At 50.4% G+C, this 22640-nt stretch overlaps 1 protein-coding gene across 1 annotated transcript in view; it reads right to left on the minus strand.

The window, feature by feature from the left end:
• LOC102451664 (IgGFc-binding protein-like) overlaps positions 1–22640 on the minus strand; it is a 113108-nt gene that overhangs the window by 21768 nt on the left and 68700 nt on the right. Inside the window, exons 90-119 of the mRNA XM_089780988.1 lie at positions 21390–21440; positions 20201–20448; positions 19684–19861; positions 19194–19302; positions 18550–18641; positions 17693–17869; positions 17140–17342; positions 16514–16658; positions 15687–15737; positions 15380–15466; positions 15050–15100; positions 14592–14842; positions 14075–14252; positions 13588–13696; positions 12944–13035; positions 12062–12238; positions 11492–11694; positions 10866–11010; positions 10031–10081; positions 9724–9810; positions 9388–9438; positions 8931–9181; positions 8624–8801; positions 6431–6539; positions 5805–5896; positions 5369–5545; positions 4226–4428; positions 3639–3783; positions 1381–1622; positions 495–659 (exon numbers count right to left, since the gene is read on the minus strand). Of these exons, the coding sequence (XP_089637114.1) occupies positions 495–659; positions 1381–1622; positions 3639–3783; positions 4226–4428; positions 5369–5545; positions 5805–5896; positions 6431–6539; positions 8624–8801; positions 8931–9181; positions 9388–9438; positions 9724–9810; positions 10031–10081; positions 10866–11010; positions 11492–11694; positions 12062–12238; positions 12944–13035; positions 13588–13696; positions 14075–14252; positions 14592–14842; positions 15050–15100; positions 15380–15466; positions 15687–15737; positions 16514–16658; positions 17140–17342; positions 17693–17869; positions 18550–18641; positions 19194–19302; positions 19684–19861; positions 20201–20448; positions 21390–21440 (4298 nt within the window). The remainder of the gene's footprint in view (positions 1–494; positions 660–1380; positions 1623–3638; positions 3784–4225; positions 4429–5368; positions 5546–5804; positions 5897–6430; positions 6540–8623; positions 8802–8930; positions 9182–9387; positions 9439–9723; positions 9811–10030; positions 10082–10865; positions 11011–11491; positions 11695–12061; positions 12239–12943; positions 13036–13587; positions 13697–14074; positions 14253–14591; positions 14843–15049; positions 15101–15379; positions 15467–15686; positions 15738–16513; positions 16659–17139; positions 17343–17692; positions 17870–18549; positions 18642–19193; positions 19303–19683; positions 19862–20200; positions 20449–21389; positions 21441–22640) is intronic.

The following is a 22640-nucleotide window of genomic DNA, read 5'->3' on the forward strand; positions in this document are numbered from 1 at the left end:
CTAACCCTGAATAAAGACACAGAACCTGCAGAGAAGCCAAACCCCAAAGGCGTGGTCAAAGAGACTGCCTCAGCGACTGGCCCTTTTTTTCATTCTCAGTCAGTAGGGCAAGGAGGGGGAAAAGGGCCTTTTTATTTGGTTTGTTTGGAGAATCCCTTGAGTACCACAGACAGGGAAGGACTCTCTAAACAGCTCAATCTGAGGGAGGCCACCCACCAAACACCCGTATAACCCAAGGGTCTGTCTCTGTAACTAACTGCCAGCTATGCCCCCAGCTCTGTCACTGCCTGCAACTAGACCTTTGACACACTCGAAAATGGTTGTAAAAAAATGGTTGAAAAGAGAAGCAAATAACTCATGTGTGCAGGCAGCAATGCTGCAAGCAGTCTTAATAAGGGAAGACAAGGAAATACATTCCAATCAAACCGCGAAGCAGAAGAGGAAGTCCTTCTCAGAAGTGATGCCTTTGATTTTCTTAACATCCTGAAACTCACCTTGGAGAAGTAAGATTTTGGAAGGCTGATTTCCAAGTGCTGATTTCCATCATATTTCACTAGCAGTCCAAAGTCAGTTTCCACCACCAGGTAAATGCCCACGTTCCCTATGGATACACCTCGTAAACGGTTCTTCACTGGAGTGCGGATTCTCTCCTTATTGAACTGGTGACAACAGACCGCTTGTCAACATAGAACATAATCTCCTAGTTACGTTTTCTCTGCTCATAGTTTATTTTCTCCAGGGTATCTAGAGGATTCCCCCACAGAACTTTATGCCCTTTACACTTTCAGCCTTTGAGGTCACCTAGGCCATAGTGCCCACCCTTCCGGCCAAGGATTGGGCAGAATTCCTATGTTATGCCTTTGTCAGGCAGTTGGAAGGGTCACTACTGGGCCGCAAGTCCCTCCCGTTCGTCGGGTTGAGGCTACATCTCTAGTGCCTGGTTCGCCAAGCCAGAATATTGTAACCCAGCGCCACCTGGGGCAGCTCTCTATAACCTCAAGTGCCTAAGCCAGATAGAGATGTTTCCTTGTGAAGCCTGGTTCTTCAGCTCGCTCAAGCAGCGGAAACAGATTAGATCCAGAGATTTTAAGCTCAAACCCTGTGGACAGTGACTCATGCATGGGCATTGGTAGCACAGCATACTCAAAATAGGTGCCTCTTACAGCTGTGCTGTGGGAAATTACTTCACACCTCAATGTCACTATGCTGGGAGACACATGGTGAGTGGGTACAACTGCACCACACAGACTGGAGCGCACATGGCTACCAACAAAAGGCATGCCTGCCCTTAGTAAAACACGAGGATCCCTTTTTCTGCAGCTGTCTTTGTATGCGGCTTTTAAGATATGTGTCCTCAAAATACAAGAGTCCCCCACATACCAGGATTGCCCTGTCCTTCTGCAGGGTGATCCGGTTGCCATAGACGTCGATGTAGACCTCTTTGAGATATGTGGCCCCTCTTAGTCCTCGCTCTTCGTTTTTGCCGCTGATGGTGACGGGAACGACGCTGCTGCTGTTGCAGACTTTCATCAGGGTGTAGGTGCAGGTGCCCAAGAAGGTGTGCATCACTTTGTCAAAGGTGAAGTAGTGGGGATCTCCTGCCACCTGACAGGATGCTCTCCCTGACGGTTCAAGAAATGCCTCGTGAGTTTGGAGGACTGTATAGTGACCTCAGCTGGCTAATCGTTTCTGTGTGGCTGTCAGGTGTTGTGGATGTGAAAGAGCCTCACGTAGGCTCCAGTGGCCTGAGCTACCCCTCCTCACCAAGGCAAACTCGCACTCAAATTAATGCCAAAAACAGTCACAGGCAAATGTTGTGAAAGAGACACCTCAGCTGGCCTGCACAAAAAAGTACAAACTGCTCGCTGTGCAGACAAACGCAGGAACCGTTACTGCTCTGCAAGCTTTAGGCATGGTGCCTATTACCCGAGGGCACCCCCAAGTGTGTGGATCTTACCCAAGCAATGTAGACTCTAACTATTTTTCTATCTGGTCTTCACGATTGGTATTTTTTCTGTGCGTTCAATGTTTTCGTTTATGGGGTTGGGCGATTTGGGGCTTGATTCTGTATTCCCCATTCAAGTAAAACACCAGTGATTATATGCCAGCTCCACTCCCTTTGCAGCTGGAAGCTTGAGGATTGCGAGATAGGGCATTAGTCACTGAAGGTATGTCTACACTACCACCCTAGTTCAAACTAGGGTGGTTAATGTAGGCAACTGAAGTTGCAAATGAAGCCCGGGATTTAAATATCCCAGGCTTCATTTGCATCTTGCCGGGCGCCACCATTTTTAAAGCCCCTCTAGTTCGGATTCCGTGCCCATGGCTACACGCAGCACGGACTAGGTAGTTCGGATTAGGCTCTCTAATCCAAACTACTGGTACACCTCATTCCATGAGGAGTAACGGTAGTTCGGAATAGGAAGCCTAATCCGAACTACCTACTCCGTGCCGCGTGTAGCCGTGGGCACGGAGTCCGAACTAGCGGGGCTTTAAAAATGGCGGCGCCCGGCAAGATGCAAATGACGCTTGGGATATTTAAATCCCGGGCTTCATTTGCAACTTCGGTTGCCTACATTAACCACTCTAGTTCGAACTAGGGTGGCAGTGTAGACATACCCAGAGTGTCTCTGCACTAGCAAGCATCAGCAGCCAGCTCCTTCCTGTGCCATTACAGATGGGTCAGGTATCCAGAGAAACTCTTAGAATAGAATCATAGAACACTAGGGCTGGAAGGAACCTCGAGTGGTCATCGAGTCCAGTCCCCTGCCCCCATGGCAGGACCCAGCACTGTCTATACCATCCCTGATAGACATTTATCTAACTTACTCTGAAATATCTCCAGAGATGGGGATTCCACAACCTCCCTGGGCAATTTATTCCAGTGTTTGACCACCCTGACAGTTAGGAACTTTTTCCTAATGTCCAACCTAAACCTCCCTTGCTGCAGTTTAAGCCCATTGCTTCTTGTTCTATCCTCGGAGGCCAAGATGAATAAGTTTTCTCCCTCCTCCTTATGACACCCTCTTAGATACCTAAAAACTGCTATCATGTCCCCCCTCAATCTTCTCTTTTCTAAACTAAACAAACCCAGTTCTTTCAGCCTTCCTTCATAGCTCATGTTCTCTAGACCTTTCATCATTCTTGTTGCTCTTCTCTGGACCCTCTCCAATTTCTCCACATTCTTCTTGAAATGGGGGTGCCCAGAACTGGACACAATACTCCAACTGAGGCCTAACCAGCACAGAGTAGAGCGGAAGAATGACTCCTCGTGTCTTGCTCACAACACACCTGTTAATGCATCCCAGAATCATGTTTGCTTTTTTTGCAACAGCATCACACTGGTGACTCATATTCACCTTGTGGTCCACTATGACCCCTAGATCCCTTTCTGCCGTGCTCCTTCTTAGACAGTCACTTCCCATTCTGTATGTGTGAAACTGATTGTTCCTTCCTATGTGGAGCACTTTGCATTTGTCTTTGTTAAACTTCATCCTGTTTACCTCAGACCATTTCTCCGATTTGTCCAGATAATTTTGAATTATGACCCTGTCCTCCAGAGCAGTTGCAACCCTTTGTGAACAAGGAAGAGCTAATGACTGAGCTCACACTTAGAAGCATTTTCAGGGAGAACTCACCAGAGGAGTAACAACCCAACACCCCCTCTTCCACTCTGCATTCCTCCAGCGTCCCACACTCCCAGGCTGCGCACGCAATGCTGTTATTGCTGTTACAGGTGCAGCGCTCCTTGCAGGCATCGTGGGTAAACCAGCTTTCACCCAGCTGTTAGAGAAAGGAGAGGCACTTGAATATAAAATAGTATAACGTCTATGGAGGAGTTTCTCCCTAGGGGACAATGAAAGGAGTTCAATGCCTGTGATACTCTCCAGGCCACTGACTTTCTCCGTAGGGAGAGAGTATGGCCTAGGAGATGGTGTCTACTCATAGACCTGGGCTTTAATCTTGGCTTTTCTGCTGGCAGATCTTAAACAATTCATGTGACAACACTCTGCCTCTGTTTCCCCACCTGTTAAATGAAACTGACCTCATCTTTAAAGTGCTTTGAGACCTCCTCTTGAACAATAATATACAAAGCTAGGCATGGTTATTATTTGCACCCACAACCCACTGACTGAGCACAGACGTAGTGAATCTTTCTTCATCAATGATTCTCAGCTACAGAGACTCAGAGAGAACCTGGGATTGATGTCTCGGGATAACTTGCCTGATGATAGTGGTTGTTCCCATCCACACAGCCGCATTTGCTCTCAGGCACACAGGTGTCTCCGCTCAGAGTGTAGCCTTCCTCACAGAAACAGCCTTCCACGGGCAAGGAGCTGCAAGGGCTAAATGCAGAGGGAGTCACGCAGCTGGAAGGACACCTGCTCCCACAGGCCTTGTACTGGCTTCCTCCGGGACAGGAGATTGCTACAAGTGAGGAGAAAACCACAGATTACTGAAAGGAAACGGTGCCAACTCCATTCTCTTCACTCCGCCCCTGTTTGTTCCAGACAAACAAAGGGTTGTAAGAAGCTCTGCTCATGGGCTTCAGTGCAGGGCTGCCCACGGCTGGTCATCCTGGACCTTGAGCAATGGGCCTCCATCTCAGCTGGTGTCCTAGGTAACATGTGTGACCGGGCATGTGAACAGCGTAGGGGTAAGGAGGAGACATTACTGGGGGCAGACTGCCCCAAAATTGCCTACTGCAAATATTTTTGCACCTTTCTCTGAAGCAGCCTGGTATAGGGCGGCCAGAGAGAGGATCCCAAGTTTGCTGTGCACGGCTCTATTCCACGGAGAGCTTGCACTAGGGTCTGCTCATTGTCGCCACCGGATCCCTCCAGAACAGAGCTGATGCGCACATGGTGAAAAAGGGTGGGGGAAGGGTTCCCTACTGCCTCCTGTGCAGCACCTCTACTGTGGGCTAATGGAGCACTGCTGGGCCCGATTCCCCTCTGCCTAACTCCCGCTTGACATGGGAGAATCTGCATGGCCTTCAGAGGCTGCGGCTGACTCATATCCATGGAATCGAGTGGAGATCCTGGCCCCTCCCTCCCCAGGACCTTGCACAAGGATTACATTGGGGATGTAAATTACGGTTAAAAAGTTAAACGTTACGCTTAACCGGTTAACAAGGCCTGGTGTGCCATGCCGTAGGCTGGGGGCAATGCTCACTTGGTAACCGATTAACTGGTTACCCCTTTACATCGTAATTAACATTCTTATCCGCTCCAAACAGAATGGACTGGGGCTAGTTTCACTCATGTTGGCCAGTGGTACCATAGCAGAAAGGTCTATTTTTTAAGAACTTCTTGCATTACAAATGGCTGAATCCCAGAAGTGACTAGCTATCGATTACAGCACTCACGGCACAGAGTACTATTTCTCCATTCTCTGCAGATCCCGGCATTTGTGCACGACTCCGCATAAGCCTGCAGCCCGTTGCATAAGGACGCTGTCGGGTCATCAGTGTGACACATGTCGTACACACAGTTTTCCAGGAATTGCTGTGGAGCTACGTGGCCGTGGCAGTCCTTGAAGATGCCTGGGTAAGTGGAGAAAGATACAGTCTCAGAAAGACAAGAGGGAATCAGCTGAACTTCACCTCTACCCGTCCACTCTCCTGGCAAGGCGTCTGTGCTCCCTGGCAGGGGTAGGGTGATTGGGTCTCCGAAATGAGCCATTCCAAATCTTGGAGCTGAATACACCCACATGCTTAGCAAGCTCTTGATGCAGGCAAACGCACGTTGCAGACTGGATTGATTTCTATCAGCGTGCCCAGAGCTCAGCCATGGCCACACTACCTGAGGGGTCGGTGATCATGCCACAGGCCGTGTTCTTTCTCGCTTCACTCTCCAGCTGAGGGTCACAGATCCCAGGTTCGTCAGGGGAGCACCTGGCAAGGGAAAGACACTCTTCGATGGACGTTCCTTTATCTCCCAGGCCAGATGTGCAAAGGATGGCACCATCCCTGTAGTGCAGGCCTGACTCGGTCACAGCCACGGAGCAGAGTCGGGCTCAGGGAAAGGCTGAGCTCTGCTCCCCACTCCCACACTGCACAAGGGCTCCATTCCCGCTCAGGGGAATTGGGGTGCTCCGCCACTCACAGTGGAATTGGGAGTGCGACAAGCCTGCACAGGAAGCAGTGGCTCTGTCAGGCCCCTGAGTGGGACAGCGGGTCACACCCAGCCACCCAGCAGCTCTTCCTGCACTGGGGGACAGGCAGGTGGTAGCAGCTGCTCACTCCCTGCTTATGGTAAATGGTAGGGGGAGTTCCAGGATGCACTGGAGAGAATGGGAGCTGTGTTCATCCCAGAAGGGCCCAGGGGGTGGGGAGGAGTCATGGATGGCACCCTGTGACAGGGCATGCAGCCTGCTTTCCTAGAGCTTCCTGAGCAGAGACCCCGGATCTGCTTCCGTCTGTACGTACACGGTGTTGTTCTCTACCACTAGCCAGCTCTTGCCCAGTTCTGTGGAATCTGCTGCAATGCTGCCGTTCGGCTTCCTGTTGTCGTCCTTCGGATCGCCATTGTAATTACCTGTCACGAGGGAAAACTCGTTGAGTGTGTGAAGGGCAGAACCGCAGCTTAGTGCATGGCTGTCAAACCAACGGTATGAATGGGCTGGCCTGTGTGTGCACCAGTACCTTCTCCGGGAAGGTGGAGGAATTGCTTACCTATATGTCTCAGACCCCACACTGCTACCAGCTGATGAAGATTCCCCTTTGGAGTAAACCGTGGGGACTATGTTCTTTTGGAGGAACAGGGACTCAGATAAACAAGGTACAATCACCCTGCACTCAAACTCCCTCATCTCTGGGGCTTGAAGCCATGTGAGGAACAGTCTGGGAATAGCAGAACACCCCAGGAAAGGTCATTCCCCTGGGAATTTCCAGTCCCTCCAGAATCTGGGGAACCAGGAAGACCCAGACAGCTCACAACACAACTTTCTCCTGCAATTTAATTCCAGGCGTTGGGTTGCGGTAGAGGAGGCAAAGCTGAGTGTGCACTTCGGTGCCGGGGGACGGGCTTTAATCTGGGATACCGTGGATGGTTTTGCACAGTTGCTTTGAGTAAGACCTGCCCCGGATTGGAGTGCGCATAGCCACAAGGGGGAGCTCACTGACCCTGCCTCAGGAGGTTCATGTAGTGCTATGCTTATCTGCTGGGAATCTAACTGGTCTTGGCTAGCTCCAGCGGAGTCTTGCACACTTCTTACCTCTGCCTTAATCTTCACCCTTCTTTGCTGTTCTAGGAACACTTGAACTAGCAAAGTGTCTCCCAGCAAACAGGGAGGAGCTCTCCCTGGCAGAGGCAGACAGGAAAAGGCAGTTCCTGTATTGCAAGGCTTGTCTGCTGCAGACCTAATTGGTGTCTGCTAGCTCTGGAGGGGCCTTGCTCACCCTTCACTGCCCTTTCTTAGCCTGAAGGTTCCTTTGCTGCGTCACTAGCTCAGAACTGAGTCGCCTACATTCACCACAAACGTACTTCTGACACATCAGTCGTATCTGTTCTGTTCTGTCTCACTTGACTCTCCAAGGGGTTCTGGCGTTCGTACCCTGCACTGCACCAAACACTGGGTGGCACGTATCAAAGAACAGCAAATAAAGGTGGAGATTAAGCATTGAAAGGGTTCATAGCGGGTTATCTAGTCCATCCTTGTCACTATGCCATGAGTGTTCCATAGAGAGGGATTTTCTCATGCTTTGCCTTGCAGTACAACTACCTTCTGCAGAAGCTGGAGAACAGAAAGCAACTCTAAACAGAAGGCTCAGTGATCAGAGGAGCCTCAGGCCAGGGATACATGGCAAAGAGCCGAGGGAAAGAAGTTGTTGAGGAAAAACAAATAATCAAATGAAAAAGCTGCCCCTTTAAGAGCCACGTATCATGTTTCTAAGCCCCCCTAAAGCGATGCCCAGACCAGACAAGAAAAAAAGGTGAGAGAAGGGGAACTCAGAAAAGCCACGGGTGAGGGAGCCGAACCGCGGCGGTTGCAGGATTTTTTCTTAGAAGAGCCGCATGCGGCTTGCAATCCGTGGGCTGGCTACCCCTGCCTTAGGCTGTGCACATGCCATAACTGTGTTCACACAGTAGTTATGTGCCAGTCCAAGGAACAACATAGCAGGGTGGAAAACCTTGGAATGGCTGTCCATAGCCGCAAGAAGGGCCTGAAGGTTTTAGTATCGTTTTGAAGATTAAAGAAATAAAGAGCATGGGTTGGGCTGGAGAATCCCCTTCAAAGAGAGACAGACACAGTTGACATCGGAAAGAGACAAGGGGGCTTTGACCAGGGCATCTGTGGTAGAACTGGCATAATAACCAGACTGCAGATCAGAATGTGAGATTCCTTTTCTGTTAATGAGACCTGCAGTTGTCATTCCTGACATTCAAGTTAACCACTTGGTATCCAGAGTTCTTGCAAGTCATGCTAGCCAGATACGCAATCAATTATGATGATTCCTTTTCTCCAGTTCCCTCAATCCCAGTCCACACAAGACGGACCAAACGACTATGGCATAAACAAAGCACAACATATAACAAACCAGCCGGTCCCCACGGTGAACGGGTAATTGAGAGGCTCCTGATGCGATGATCTGAAGGTTTTCAGGAACAGGGATACTCACCACACAGACCACAAAGCTGGCCCTGGTAGTCACAGGGCACTGACACCTCCGCATAGTGATTGCCGTCGAATCTGACCCAGAGTCCGAAATTGGTTTCCAAGAGCACGTAGCCCCCACTGATCTGGATCTTGATCTTGTTTACAATCTCCACAGGCAGGTTCCTTCTGGTGCCGTTCACCTGCAGAACATATTGGGAAAATGTAGTCACCAGGAGTAACCACCGATTCCCAGTGAGTAGCCCGTGAATAGGCTGTTCAGGGACTTCACTGGACGGAGCGATATTGCTGTTAAATCACCTTTCACTTACGTTCACTTTCCTGTTCTTCAGCAAGGAAATCTGAGTTCCATAGACCTCCACGTGCACGGACTTTACATAGGACACTTTGGTATTGGAGCCCCTGTGCTCGTTGGTGGTGGAGACGTCGAAAGGTGGGAGCCCCCCGGAGGCGTTGCAGACTTTGGAGAGGGTGTAGGTGCAGTTTCCCATGAAATGGTGAACTCTGCCGTCAAAAGTGTTATAATGTGGGTCCCCTGAGGCACTGCAGGTGCCACGGACACCTTAGGAGGAAAAACGGTGGATTAATGCCAGGCAATTCTCAGCCGTGTTATGAATAACATGAGCTGAGAGATTAGTCTGCATTTCAGTTAATGCTGAGATTTCAAAGTATTCAACAAATCTAACCCTATTCTGCACTGAGGCACCAATTTTTACCCCACTGGAGAATGGGAAGGACATTGTTATAGTCATGAGGACTCCACCTTACCTGTCTGACAAGGGTCTTCTGTAGTTGGACTTGCTGTGGTCGGGGATTCTCCTGGTGAAATATATAAAGAAATTACAGTTAAGACGTTGGCCATTAAGACGTTCCACTATGAAGAGTGGAATAGGATGAGCCTTTTACACTTTTGCATTCGATTGCAAATGATCTAGTGTGAGAACTGTCATCTGAGGAACGCAGTGCGCATAGCCTGTATGCAAGCAGCAGCAGCTCAAACAACTCCTTACAACGCACAGGCTGTATGTGCCCTCAGCATACAAGCGCTCTTGTGTGACCAAAGAGGGGGATTTTCTCTCAACCCCAGTGTCCGGGCAAACTTACCTGTGGTACTTGCATCTGCAGGGGTGCTCGTTGTGTGGTGCGGAGTGGTCTCTGTAGGAGAGCTGGTTCCTTGCTCTGTCGTGGAATCTAACACGAGATGATCCCAGAATTGGTTAGTAAGACCCAGGAACCCCCAGAGTGAGGGTCAGTAACATACACAGGGAAACTGGGACCTACACTTCAAAATGAACCTTTCTGCATCCCAACTGCTGTATTATTTGAAACCTCATGTGAAACCAGACGCCAATTTCACGGCCCACCAGGAAAGGACAAGGAGACTGAGAAAGGTCTGAGGGAAACACGTTACCTGATGGACTGGTGCCTACGGTAGTTGGACTTGAAGCGGTTGAGGGTTCTCCTGGGAAAAGATACAAGGAAATTAAGGTTGAGAATGTGCTCATTCTGGTCTATGAAAAGAGTCACAGAATATCCCTTCAAAACACCAGACTCTGCAGCGAGGACCAAATCCATTCTGAGTTAGGTTAAGGCATCTCAAAATACAACCTACGGCTAAACTTGGAAAGAAAAGATTATTCTTAGGAAACTTACGGTGATCGCAGGAGCATATGGTCTAAATACTTCCTAAGTGCCTTCAATCTGTAACAGTCACATATGCCTACTACCGATGTAAGTGAGACGGACCCATAAGAATGTGTACACATTTCATGTTGAGTGCAATGTTGATAATGCAATGGCATGTATTGTTTTTATTAACAATTGAGGATGGATGTTAAGGCTGGCCTTGGTGTATTTTTCACAGTCTTTAAGACAATGTAAAGGTGGAGTCATTTGCAAGAGGAATTTTGACTTCACATTTGTTCCCCTCCCTCGGCATTATCCTAAATCGACACTTTTGTGTTCAATGTTTTCATTTGCGGGAATGGGCGTTTTGGGGGCTGATTCTCCATTCCCCACTCAAGTAAAATGCAAGTGACTCTACGCCAGCTCCACTTCCTCTGCGACTGAAATCTTGAGGATTGCGAGACGGGATTAGTCATTGAGTGTCTCTGCACTGGCAAGCATCAGCAGTCAGCTCCTTCCTGTGCCATCACGGATGGGTCAGGTATCCAGAGAAACCCTTCTGGGCAAGGACGGGCTAATGACTGAGCTCACACGTGGAAGCGTTTGCAGGGGGGACTCACCATAGGGGTAACAACCCAACACCCCGTCCTGCACTCGGCATTCCTCCAGCGCCCCACACTCCCAAGCGGTGCAGGTGATGCTGTTGTTGCCGTGACAGGAGCAGCGCTCCTTGCAGGTGTCACGGGGGAACCAGCTTTCGTTCAGCTGTTAGAGAAAGGAGAGGCTCTTGAATATGAAATAGTATAATGTCTCCGGAGGAGTGTCTCCATAGGGCACAATGAAAGGAGTGTGGCATGGATCAATGCCTGTAATACTCTCCAGGCCACCGGCTGCCTCCCCAGTGAAACCGTGTGGCCCCAGAAAAGGTGTCCCGCACTCGGACTCAAGAGACCTGATTTCTGTTCGCAACGGTGGCCTGCTGGCAAGCTTATGCAATCATGCGATTGCTCCGTGCCTCAGTTTCCCCCTCTTTAAAAAGGGAATGAAAACACTGATGCCTTTTGGCATGTACATACTTGGGGATCTCCCCGTGAGATGAGCTAGGCATGGTTACTATTGAAATGAACAATGACATCCACACAACCCAGTGACCCGAGCCCATATGAGGAGAGACGCTGCTAATTCAATTTTTACCAGTTACAGAAACACTAAAAGAACCTGGGATTGTTGTCTCGGGGTAACTTGCCTGATGATAGTGGTTGTTTTCATCCACACAGCCGCATTGGCTCTCCGGCACACAGGTGTCTCCGCTCAGAGTGTAGCCTTCCTTACAGAAACAGCCTTCCACGGGCAAGGAGCTGCAAGGGCTAAATGCAGAGGGAGTCACGCAGCTGGAAGGACACCTGCTCCCACAGCTCTTGTACTGGCTTCCTTCGGCACAGGAGATTGCTACAAGTGAGGAGAAAACTGCAGATTACCAACAGGAAACTCCCAAAGCCATTCTCTTCACACCGCCCCTGTTTGTTCCAGAACAGCGTAGTGTGGCCAGAAAGCCGTTCACATGGGGAATGCTGCGTTCTAAGGCTTTTCTCCAGGGAAACCCTCTGTGCGGGGAATGACACAGCACCAAGCCCGGCAGGATCCAGTGAAGAACTGGTCCAGACAGGAGCGGAGGACGGAGAGACGACCCGCAAAGCATTACGGGACTGGAAAGTCCAGGCCATCAGAAGAGGCAGAAAGGTCTATTTCTGAAGGAAGTCTTGCATTACAAAGGGCTGAATCTCAGAAGGGAATAGCTATCGATTACAGCACTCACTGCACAGAGTACTATTTCTCCATTCTCTGCAGACCCCGGCATTTGTGCACGACTCCGCATAAGCCTGCAGCCCGTGGCATAAGGACGCTGTCTTGTCATCAGTGTAACACCAGTCGTACACACAGTTTTCCAGGAATTGGTCTGGAGCTACGTGGGCGTGACAGTCCTTGAAGATGCCTGGGTAAGTGGAGAAAGATACAGTCTCAGACAGGCAAGAGGGAAGCAATCAGCTGAGCTCCACCTCTACCCTGGCAAGCACTGTCCTGGCAAGGAGTCTCTGCTCCCTGGCAGGGGTAGGTTGACCAGGTCTCTTTTATGAACCCAAACCAAACCAGAAACTGAATACACCCAAATGCTGATGAGACTTGGCTTTGCTTGGCTTGGGACCGCCCCTTCTCGGCCAGGGGATCGCAATGTAGCTCAAAGTGGGCACGCTTCTTCTAGCTAGACAGCGAGCTGTGGGCTGGAAGGTAAGGTACGCTGGTACCGGAGACACACCGCCCATTCCCTGTCTGGAGGAGGGAATGCCTCACGCACTTCGATACCCCGGTCAGAAAGACCATTGGGGCCACTGTGCTATGTGAATGCGAGGCAATGGGAGGTCTGTGCAGGCAAGGGCTGCAGAACTCGGCTCTCGAAAAGCAAGTCCCAAATAATCCGCACAACCTGGTGCCGTGTGAATGCACAATCCGGTCTGAGCACGGAAGCCTCCCCAACTCGGGGGACTTCTAGTGTGGCGTTCAGTATTGGGGGCTGTGCTCGTTCCAATGGGAGCTCATAGCAATGGGCTCCAGGGGGTAAGGTCCAGATGCAGGCAAGTGCACCATGAAGTATGGAGTGATTTCAATCCGTTTGCCCCTGGCTCAGCCATGGCCACACTACCTGTGGGGTCGGTGATCATGCCGCAGGCCGTGTTCTTTCTCGCTTCACTCTCCAGCTCAGGGTCACAGATCCCGGATTCGTCAGGGGAGCACCTGGCAAGGGAAAGACACTCTTCGATGGACGTTCCTTTTTCTCCCAGGCCAGATGTGCAAAGGATGGCACCATCCCTGCAGTGCAGGCCTGACTCGGTCACAGCCACGGAGCAGAGTCGGGCTCAGGGAAAGGCTGAGAGCTCTGTTCCCCACTGCCACACTGCAGCAAGGGCTCCGTTCCCGCTCGGGGGAATTGGGCTGCTCCGCCACTCACCAGTGGAATTGGGAGTGCAACAAGCCTGCGTAGGAAGCAGTGGCTCTGTCTGTCCCCTAAGTTGGACAGCGGGTCACGCACAGCCACCCAGCAGCTCTTCCTGCACTGGAAGACAGGCGACCCAAGGAGGCAGGCTGTAGGATGTCTGCTACTCGCTCACTGCCTGCGGTCAATGGTGGGGGGAGTTCCAGGGTGCACTGGAGAGGGTGGGAGTTGTGCTCAGCCTAGTAGGGTACTGAGGGGATCGGTCATGGATGGCACCCTGTGGCAGGGCATGCAGCCTGCTTTCCTAGATCTTCCCGAGCAGAGACCCCGGATTTGCTTCCGTCTGTACGTACACGGTGTTGTTCTCTACCGCTAGCCAGCTCTCGCCCAGCTCTGTGGAATCTGCTGCAATGCTGCCGTTCGGCTTTCTGTTGTCGTCCTTTGGATCGCCATTGTAATTACCTGTCACGAGAGAAAGTTCGTTGGGTGTGTGAAGGGCGGAACCGCAGCTTAGTGCGTGGCTGTCAAACCCATCGGTCTGAAAGAGTTGGCGTTTGTGTGTACCAGTACCTTCCCCGGGAAGGAGTAGAAATTGTTCACCTATGGGTATGTCTACACCATGGGTTCCCAACCTGGAGGGCATGAAGAAATTCTGGAGGGCGGCGTGAGGCAATACAGCTCCTGCCCCCATCAAGTTTTCTTGTCCCGGTCAGTTCCTTTTTTTTTTGCTCAACAAGTTTTGCTGTTCTTTGGGAGGGGGCGTGCGGGATTTTCAAAAATCAAGAAGGAGGCGTGATGCCGAAAATTCTGGGAACCTCTGCTCAACACAGGGATACTCACCACACAGGCCACAGAGCTGGCCCTGGTAGTCACAGGGCACTGACACCTCCGCATAGTGATTGCCGTCGAATCTGACCCAGAGTCCGAAATCGGTTTCCAAGAGCACGTAGCCCCCGCTGACCTGGATCTTGATCTTGTTTTCAATGTCCACAGGCAGGTTCCTTCTGGTGCCGTTCACCTGCAGAACACATTGGGAAAATGTAGTCACCAGGAGTAACCACCGATTCCCAGTGAGTAGCCCGTGAATAGGCTGTTCAGGGACTTCACTGGACAGAGCGATCTCATTCACACTGGGAATGGGAAGCAAATATGGCAGAAAATTGACAGAAAGCAAAATTCAACTACCAGTCCTGAGCATTCTCAGCGCAAACCTAATTCCAAGAAGCGCACACAGCCAGTGAGAAAAGAGAAACCCACCAGGTGACCTGCCAGTGCAATCCAATGTGTCAGTTTTCACAAGTCTCAGTTAGGAATGTCAGATGATTGGAATATTGCTGTTAAATCACCTTTCACTTACATTCACTTTTCTGTTCTTCAGCAAGGAAATCTGAGTTCCATAGACGTCCACGTTCACGGACTTTACATAGGACACTTTGGTATTGGAGCCCCTGTGCTCATTGGTGGTGGAGACGTCGAAAGGTGGGAGCCCCCCGGAGGCGTTGCAGACTTTGGAGAGGGTGTAGGTGCAGTTTCCCATGAAATGGTGAACTCTGCCGTCAAAGGTGTTGTAATGTGGGTCCCCTGAGGCACTGCAGGTGCCACGGACACCTTAGGAGGAAAAACGGTGGATTAATTCGAGGCAACACTCAGCCGTGTTATGAATAACATGAGCTGAGAGATTAGTCTGCATTTCAGTTAATGCTGAGATTTCAAAGTATTCAACAAATCTAACCCTATTCTGCATTCAGGCTCCAATTTTTCACCCCACAGGAGAATGGGAAGGACATTGTTATAGTCCTGAGGAATCCACTTTACCTGTCTGACAAGGTCCTTCTGTAGTTGGACTTGCTGTGGTCGGGGATTCTCCTGGTGAAGTATATAAAGGAATTACAGTTACGATGTTGGCCATTCTGTTCTATGAAGAGTGGAATAGGATGAGTCTTTTACACTTTTGCATTCGATTGAAAATGATCTAGTGTGAGAACTGTCATCTGAGGAACGCAGTGCGCATAGCCTGTATGCAAGCAGCAGTAGCTCAAACAACTCCTTACACCGCACAGGCTTTATGTGCTCTCCGCACACAAGCGCTCTTGTGTGACCAAAGAGGGGGATTTCCTTTCAACCCCAGTCTCCGGGCACACTTACCTGTGGTACTTGCATCTGCAGGGATGCTCGTTGTGTGGTGCGGAGTGGTCTCTGTAGGAGGACTGGTTCCCTGCTCTGTTGTGGAATCTAACGCGAGAAGATCCCAGAATTGGTTAGTAAGACCCAAGAACGGCAAGAGTGAGGGTCGGTAGCATACACGGGGGAACTGGGACCTATACTTCAAAATGAACCTTTCTCCCTCCCAATTGCTGTGTTATTTGAAACGTCATGTGAAACCAGCTGCCAATTTCACGGTCTACCAGAAAAGGACAAGGAGACTGAGAAAGGTCTGAGGGAAACACGTTACCTGATGGACTGGTGTCTACTGTAGTTGGACTTGAAGTGCTTGTGGTTTCTCCTGGGAAAAGATACAAGGAAATTAAGGTTGACAATGTGCTCATTCTGGTCTATGCAAAGTATCACAGAATATCCCTTCAAAACACCAGACTCTGCAGCGAGGACCAAATCCATTCTGACTTAGATTATTGCATCTCAAAATACAACCTACGGCTAAACTTGGAAAGAAATGATTATTCTTAGGAAACTTACGGTGATCGTATGGTCTAAATACTTCCTAAGTGCCTTCAATCTGTAACAGTCACATATGCCTACTACCGATGTAAGTGAGACGGACCCATAAGAATGTGTACACATTTCATGTTGAGTGCAATGTTGATGAAGCAATGGCATGTATTGTTTTTATTAACAATTGAGGATGGATGTTAAGGCTGGCCTTGGTGTATTTTTCACAGTCTTTAAGACAATGTAAAGGTGGAGTCATTTGCAAGAGCAATTTTGACTTCAAATTTGTTCCCCTCCCTCAGTATTATCCTAAATCGACACTTTTGTGTTCAATGTTTTCATTTGCGGGAATGGGCATTTTGGGGGTTGATTCTCCATTCCCCACTCAAGTAAAACGCGAGTGATTCTATGCCAGCTCCATTTCCTCTGTGGCTGAAATCTTGAGGATTGCGAGATGGGATTAGTCACTGAGTGTCTCTGCACTGGCAAGCATCAGCAGTCAGCTCCTTCCTGGGCCATCACGGATGGGTCAGGTATCCAGAGAAACCCTTCTGGGCAAGGAAGGGCTAATGACTGAGCTCACACGTGGAAGCGTTTGCAGGGGGGACTCACCATAGGGGTAACAACCCAACACCCCGTCCTGCACTCGGCATTCCTCCAGCGCCCCACACTCCCAAGCGGTGCAGGTGATGCTGTTGTTGCCGTGACAGGAGCAGCGCTCCTTGCAGGTGTCACGGGGGAACCAGCTTTCGTTCAGCTGTTAGAGAAAGGAGAGGCTCTTGAATATGAAATAGTATAATGTCTCCGGAGGAGTGTCTCCATGGGGCACAATGAAAGGAGTGTGGCATGGATCAATGCCTGTAATACTCTCCAGGCCACCGGCTGCCTCCCCAGTGAAACCGTGTGGCCCCAAAAAAGGTGTCCCGCACTCGGACTCAAGAGACCTGATTTCTGTTCGCAACGGTGGCCTGCTGGCAAGCTTATGCAATCATGTGATTGCTCCGTGCCTCAGTTTCCCCCTCTTTAAAAAGGGAATGAAAACACTGATGCCTTTTGGCACGTACGTACTTGGGGATCTCCCCGTGAGACGAGCTGGGCATGGTTACTATTGAAATGAACAATGACATCCACACAACCCACTGGCCTGAGCCCATGTGAGGAGAGACGCTGTTAATTCAATTTTTACCAGTTACGGAAACACTAAAAGAACCTGGGATTGTTGTCTCGGGGTAACTTGCCTGATGATAGTGGTTGTTTTCATCCACACAGCCGCATTCGCTCTCCGGCACACAGGTGTCTCCGCTCAGAGTGTAGCCTTCCTTACAGAAACAGCCTTCCACGGGCAAGGAGCTGCAAGGGCTAAATGCAGAGGGAGTCACGCAGCTGGAAGGACACCTGCTCCCACAGCTCTTGTACTGGCTTCCTTCGGCACAGGAGATTGCTACAAGTGAGGAGAAAACCGCAGATTACTAACAGGAAACTCCCAACGCCATTCTCTTCACACCGCCCCTGTTTGTTCCAGAACAGCGTAGTGTGGCCAGAAAGCCATTCACATGGGGAATGCTGCAGGCTGAGGCTTTTCTCCAGGAAAACACAGCACCAAGCCCGGCAGGATCCAGTGAAGAACTGGACCAGACAGAGGAGCGGAGGACGGAGAGACGACCCGCAAAGCATTACGGGACTGGAAAGTCCAGGCCATCAGAAGAGACAGAAAGGTCTATTTCTGAAGGAAGTCTTGCATTACAAAGGGCTGAATCTCAGAAGGGAATAGCTATCGATTACAGCACTCACGGCACAGAGTACTATTTCTCCATTCTCTGCAGACCCCGGCATTTGTGCACGACTCCGCATAAGCCTGCAGCCCGTGGCATAAGGACACTGTCTTGTCATCAGTGTAACACCAGTCGTACACACAGTTTTCCAGGAATTGGTCTGGAGCTATGTGGGCGTGACAGTCCTTGAAGATGCCTGGGTAAGTGGAGAAAGATACAGGCAAGAGGGAATCAATCAGTTGAGCTCCACCTCTACCCGTCCACTGTCCTGGCAAGGAGTCTCTGCTCCCTGGCAGGGGTAGGTTGACCAGGTCTCTTTAATGAACCCAAACCAAACCTGAAGCTGAATACACCCAAATGCTGCTGAGACTTGGCTTTGCTTGGCTTGGGACCGCCCCTTTTCGGCCAGGGGATCGCAATGTAGCACAAAGTGGACACGCTTCTAGCTAGCCAGCGAGCTGTGGGCTGGGAGGTAAGGTACGCTGGTTCCGGAGACAGCCCGCCCATTCCCTGTCTGGAGGAGGGAATGCCTCACGCTCTTCGATACCCCGGTCAGAAAGGCCATTGGGGCCAATGCGCTATGTGAATGCGAGGCAATGGGAGGTCTGTGCAGGCAAGGGCTGCAGAACTCGGCTCTCGAAAAGCAAGTCCCAAATAATCCGCACAACCTGGTGCCGTGTGAATGCACAATCCGGTCTGAGCACGGAAGCCTCCCCAACTCGGGGGACTTCTAGTGTGGCGTTCAGTATTGGGGGCTGTGCTCGTTCCAACGGGAGCTCATAGCAATGGGGGTAAGGTCCAGATGCAGGCAAGTGCACCATGAAGTATGGAGTGATTTCAATCCGTTTGCCCCTGGCTCAGCCACGGCCACACTACCTGTGGGGTCGGTGATCATGCCACAGGCCGTGTTCTTCCTCGCTTCACTCTCCAGCTCAGGGTCACAGATCCTGGATTCATCAGGGGAGCACCTGCCAAGGGAAAGACACTCTTCGATGGACGTTCCTTTATCTCCCAGGCCAGATGTGCAAAGGATGGCACCATCCCTGCAGTGCAGGCCTGACTCGGTCACAGCCACGGAGCAGAGTCGGGCTCAGGGAAAGGCTGAGAGCTCTGCTCCCCACTCCCACACTGCAGCAAGGGCTCCGTTCCCGCTCGGGGGAATTGGGGTGCTCCGCCACTCACCAGTGGAATTGGGAGTGCGACAAGCCTGCGTAGGAAGCAGTGGCTCTGTCTGTCCCCTGAGTGGGACAGCGGGTCACGCCCAGCCACTCAGCAGCTCTTCCTGCACTGGAGGACAGGCGACCCAAGGCGGCAGGCTGTAGGAGGCCTGCTACTCGCTCGCTGCCTACGGTCAATGGTGGGGGGAGTTCCAGGGTGCACTGGAGAGGGTGGGAGTTGTGCTCAACCTAGTAGGGTACTGAGGGGATGAGTCATGGATGGCACCCTGTGGCAGGGCATGCAGCCTGCTTTCCTAGATCTTCCCGAGCAGAGACCCCGGATTTGCTTCCGTCTGTACGTACACGGTGTTGTTCTCTACCGCTAGCCAGCTCTCGCCCAGCTCAGTGGAATCTGCTGCAATGCTGCCATTTGGCTTTCTGTTGTCGTCCTTCGGATCGCCATTGTAATTACCTGTCACGAGGGAAAGTTCGTTGGGTGTGTGAAGGGCAGAACCACAACTTAGTGCGTGGCTGTCAAACCCATCGTTATGAAAGTGGTGGCGTGTGTGTGTACCAGTACCTTCTCCAGGAAGGGGTAGAAATTGTTCACCTCTAGGTATGTCTACACCATGGGTTCCCAAACTGGAGGGCATGAAGAAATTCCGGGGGGTGGTGTGAGGCAATACAACCCCCCGTCCCCATATCAAGTTTTCTTGCCCCGGTCAGTTCCTTTTTTTTTTGCTCAACAAGTTTTGCTGTTCGTCGGGAGGGGTCGTGCGGGCTTTTCAAAAATCAAGAAGGAGGCGTGATGCCGAAAAGTTTAGGAACCTCTGCTCTACATAGGGATACTCACCACACAGGCCACAGAGCTGGCCCTGGTAGTCACAGGGCACTGACACCTCCGCATAGTGATTGCCGTCGAATCTGACCCAGAGTCCGAAATCGGTTTCCAAGAGCACGTAGCCCCCGCTGACCTGGATCTTGATCTTGTTTTCAATGTCCACAGGCAGGTTCCTTCTGGTGCCGTTCACCTGCAGAACACATTGGGAAAATGTAGTCACCAGGAGTAACCACCGATTCCCAGTGAGTAGCCCGTGAATAGGCTGTTCAGGGACTTCACTGGACAGAGCGATCTCATTCACACTGGGAATGGGAAGCAAATATGGCAGAAAATTGACAGAAAGCAAAATTCAACTACCAGTCCTGAGCGTTCTCAGCGCCAACCTAATTCCAAGAAGCGCACACAGCCAGTGAGAAAAGAGAAACCCACCAGGTGACCTGTCAGTGCAATCCAATGTCTCAGTTTTCACAAGTCTCAGTTAGGAATGTCAGATGATTGGAATATTGCTGTTAAATCACCTTTCACTTACATTCACTTTCCTGTTCTGCAGCAAGGAAATCTGAGTTCCATAGACGTCCACGTTCACGGACTTTACATAGGACACTTTGGTATTGGAGCCCCTGTGCTCGTTGGTGGTGGAGACGTCAAAAGGTGGGAGCCCCCCGGAGGCGTTGCAGACTTTGGAGAGGGTGTAGGTGCAGTTTCCCATGAAATGGTGAACTCTGCCGTCAAAGGTGTTATAATGTGGGTCCCCTGAGGCACTGCATGTGCCGCGGCCTAAGGAGAAAGAAAGGTGGATTAGTCCCAGCAAATCCCCGTCACACGCTGTTACTTTTTGCTCCAGCGAGCACATGGTGTTGGTGTGCACTTCCAGCTCATGCCACAGGAGTTGGCGTTTTGAGAAGCAGGTAGAGATCATGTCATGTTTATTTCTATTGTTGCAGATCTCCAGAGGAAGCTCCCCTGAATATCGACCCATTTTGCCACTTGAGAAGCTAAGTGATGAGCACAAGGCTCCAATGCTAGTCAGTGGCCTCTTGACGTACAGTAACAAAATGGTGAAAGCATCCTGCTCTCGCCATAAGAGGCCCCTTCCTTTTACAACCAATCCAGTTGTGAATCTAATCCTGTAACTGCTCATGTTGCTGGGCCACACTCGGCTATCTGATCTCTGAACACAAAGGAAATAACAATAGTAGGGAGGTGACGTGAAATCCCGTGGAAATACATCATGGAGTTTTCAAATGATATTACCCAGCAAGTTGAAATTGGAACCAAAGAATCCTTTTTGAAAGCAGCACTCTTGGTCCAGTGGGAATCCCCTAGTTCAGTGAAACAGTGTGGCTGCAAAACGGATGCAAATCCAGACAGTACTAAATTTACTGAAGCCTATGATAGGTGGGTAAATGCTGCTGAATTTCCTCTGTCCGATCTGATCCCTGGCAGCAGGCTAGGCTCAGGTTGTCCTCCTGCGAGATTCAGATAGTCAGACAAACCTGGACTACTTGTACCCGGTGAGTCACTTTATCATTTGCAAGGTGGAAGGGATTCGGGTAGAAGCAGTGAATAACATGAGCTGAGGGATTGGTCTGCATTACAGTTAATGCTGCGATTTCAAAGTATTCAACAAATCTAACCCTATTCTGCACTCAGGTACCAATCTCAGCCCGCACGAGAATGGGAAGGACACTGTTCCAGTATGGAGGAATCCACCTTACCTGTCTGACAAGGTACTTCTGAAGTTGGACTTCCTGTGGTCGGGGATTCTCCTGGTGAAATAGATCAAGAAATTACCATTAAGACATTGGCCATTCTGTTCTATGAAGAATGGAATAGAATGAGTCTTACAGTTTTGCATTCAATTGCAAATGATCCAGCGTGAGAACTGTCATCCAAGAAATACAGAGAGCATGGCCTGTGTGCAAACAGCAGTAGCTCATACCAGGGCGGCCCTAGACTAGCTGCCAGCAACTGGCGGCCTAGGCAAATCATATAATCGGCGCCCCGACCTCCAAACCCCTCAACGATACTGCACCACCATTTGGCGCCCCATTAAACTGGGTGCCCTAAGCAACCGCCTCGTTCGCCTATCTGGACGGGCTGCCCCTGAGCTCATACAACTCCTTACAACACACAGGCCGCATGTGCCCTCTTGTGTGACCAAAGAGGGGGATTTCCTCTCAGCCCCAGTCTCCGTGCAAACTAACGTGTGGTACTTGCGACTGCAGGGGTGCTCGTTGTGTGGAACGGAGTGGTTTCTGAAACAGGGCTTGTTCCTCGCACTGTTGTGGAATTTAATAACGCTGTTGTGGAATCTGAGGCTAGTCCAGTTCTGGGCACCACATTTCAAGAAAGATGTGGAGAAATTGGAAAGGGTACAGAGAAGAGCAACGAGAATGATTAAAGGTCTAGAGAACATGACCTATGAAGCCAGGCTTCATGAACTGGGCTTGTTTAGTTTGGAAAAAAGAAGATTAAGGGGGGACATGATAGCGGTTTTCAAATATCTAAAAGGGTGTCACAAGGAGGAAGGAGAAAATTTGTTCCTCTTGGTTTCTGAGGACAGGACAAGGAGTAATGGGCTTAAAGTGCAGCAGCGGAGGTTTAGATTGGACATTAGGAAAAAATTCCTAACTGTCAGGGTGGTCAAATATTGGAATAAATTGCCAAGGGAGGTGGTGGAATCTCCCTCTCTGGAGATATTTAAGAACAGGTTAGATAGACATCTGTCAGGGATGGTGTAGACAGAGCTTGGTCCTGCCTTGAGGGCGGGGGGCTGGACTCGATGACCTCTCGAGGTCCCTTCCAGTCCTCTGATTCTATAATCTATGAATCTACGAACACGAGATGATCCCAGAATTGGTCATTGTGAACCAGGAACCCCCAGCGTGAGGGTCAGTAACATACACAGGGGAACTGGGACCTACACTTCAAAATGAACCTTTCTGCATCCCAACTGCTGTGTTATT

Source organism: Pelodiscus sinensis, chromosome 10 (assembly GCF_052426305.1).
Source record: "Pelodiscus sinensis isolate ZL-2025 chromosome 10, ASM5242630v1, whole genome shotgun sequence".
Lineage (NCBI taxonomy): Eukaryota > Metazoa > Chordata > Testudines > Trionychidae > Pelodiscus > Pelodiscus sinensis.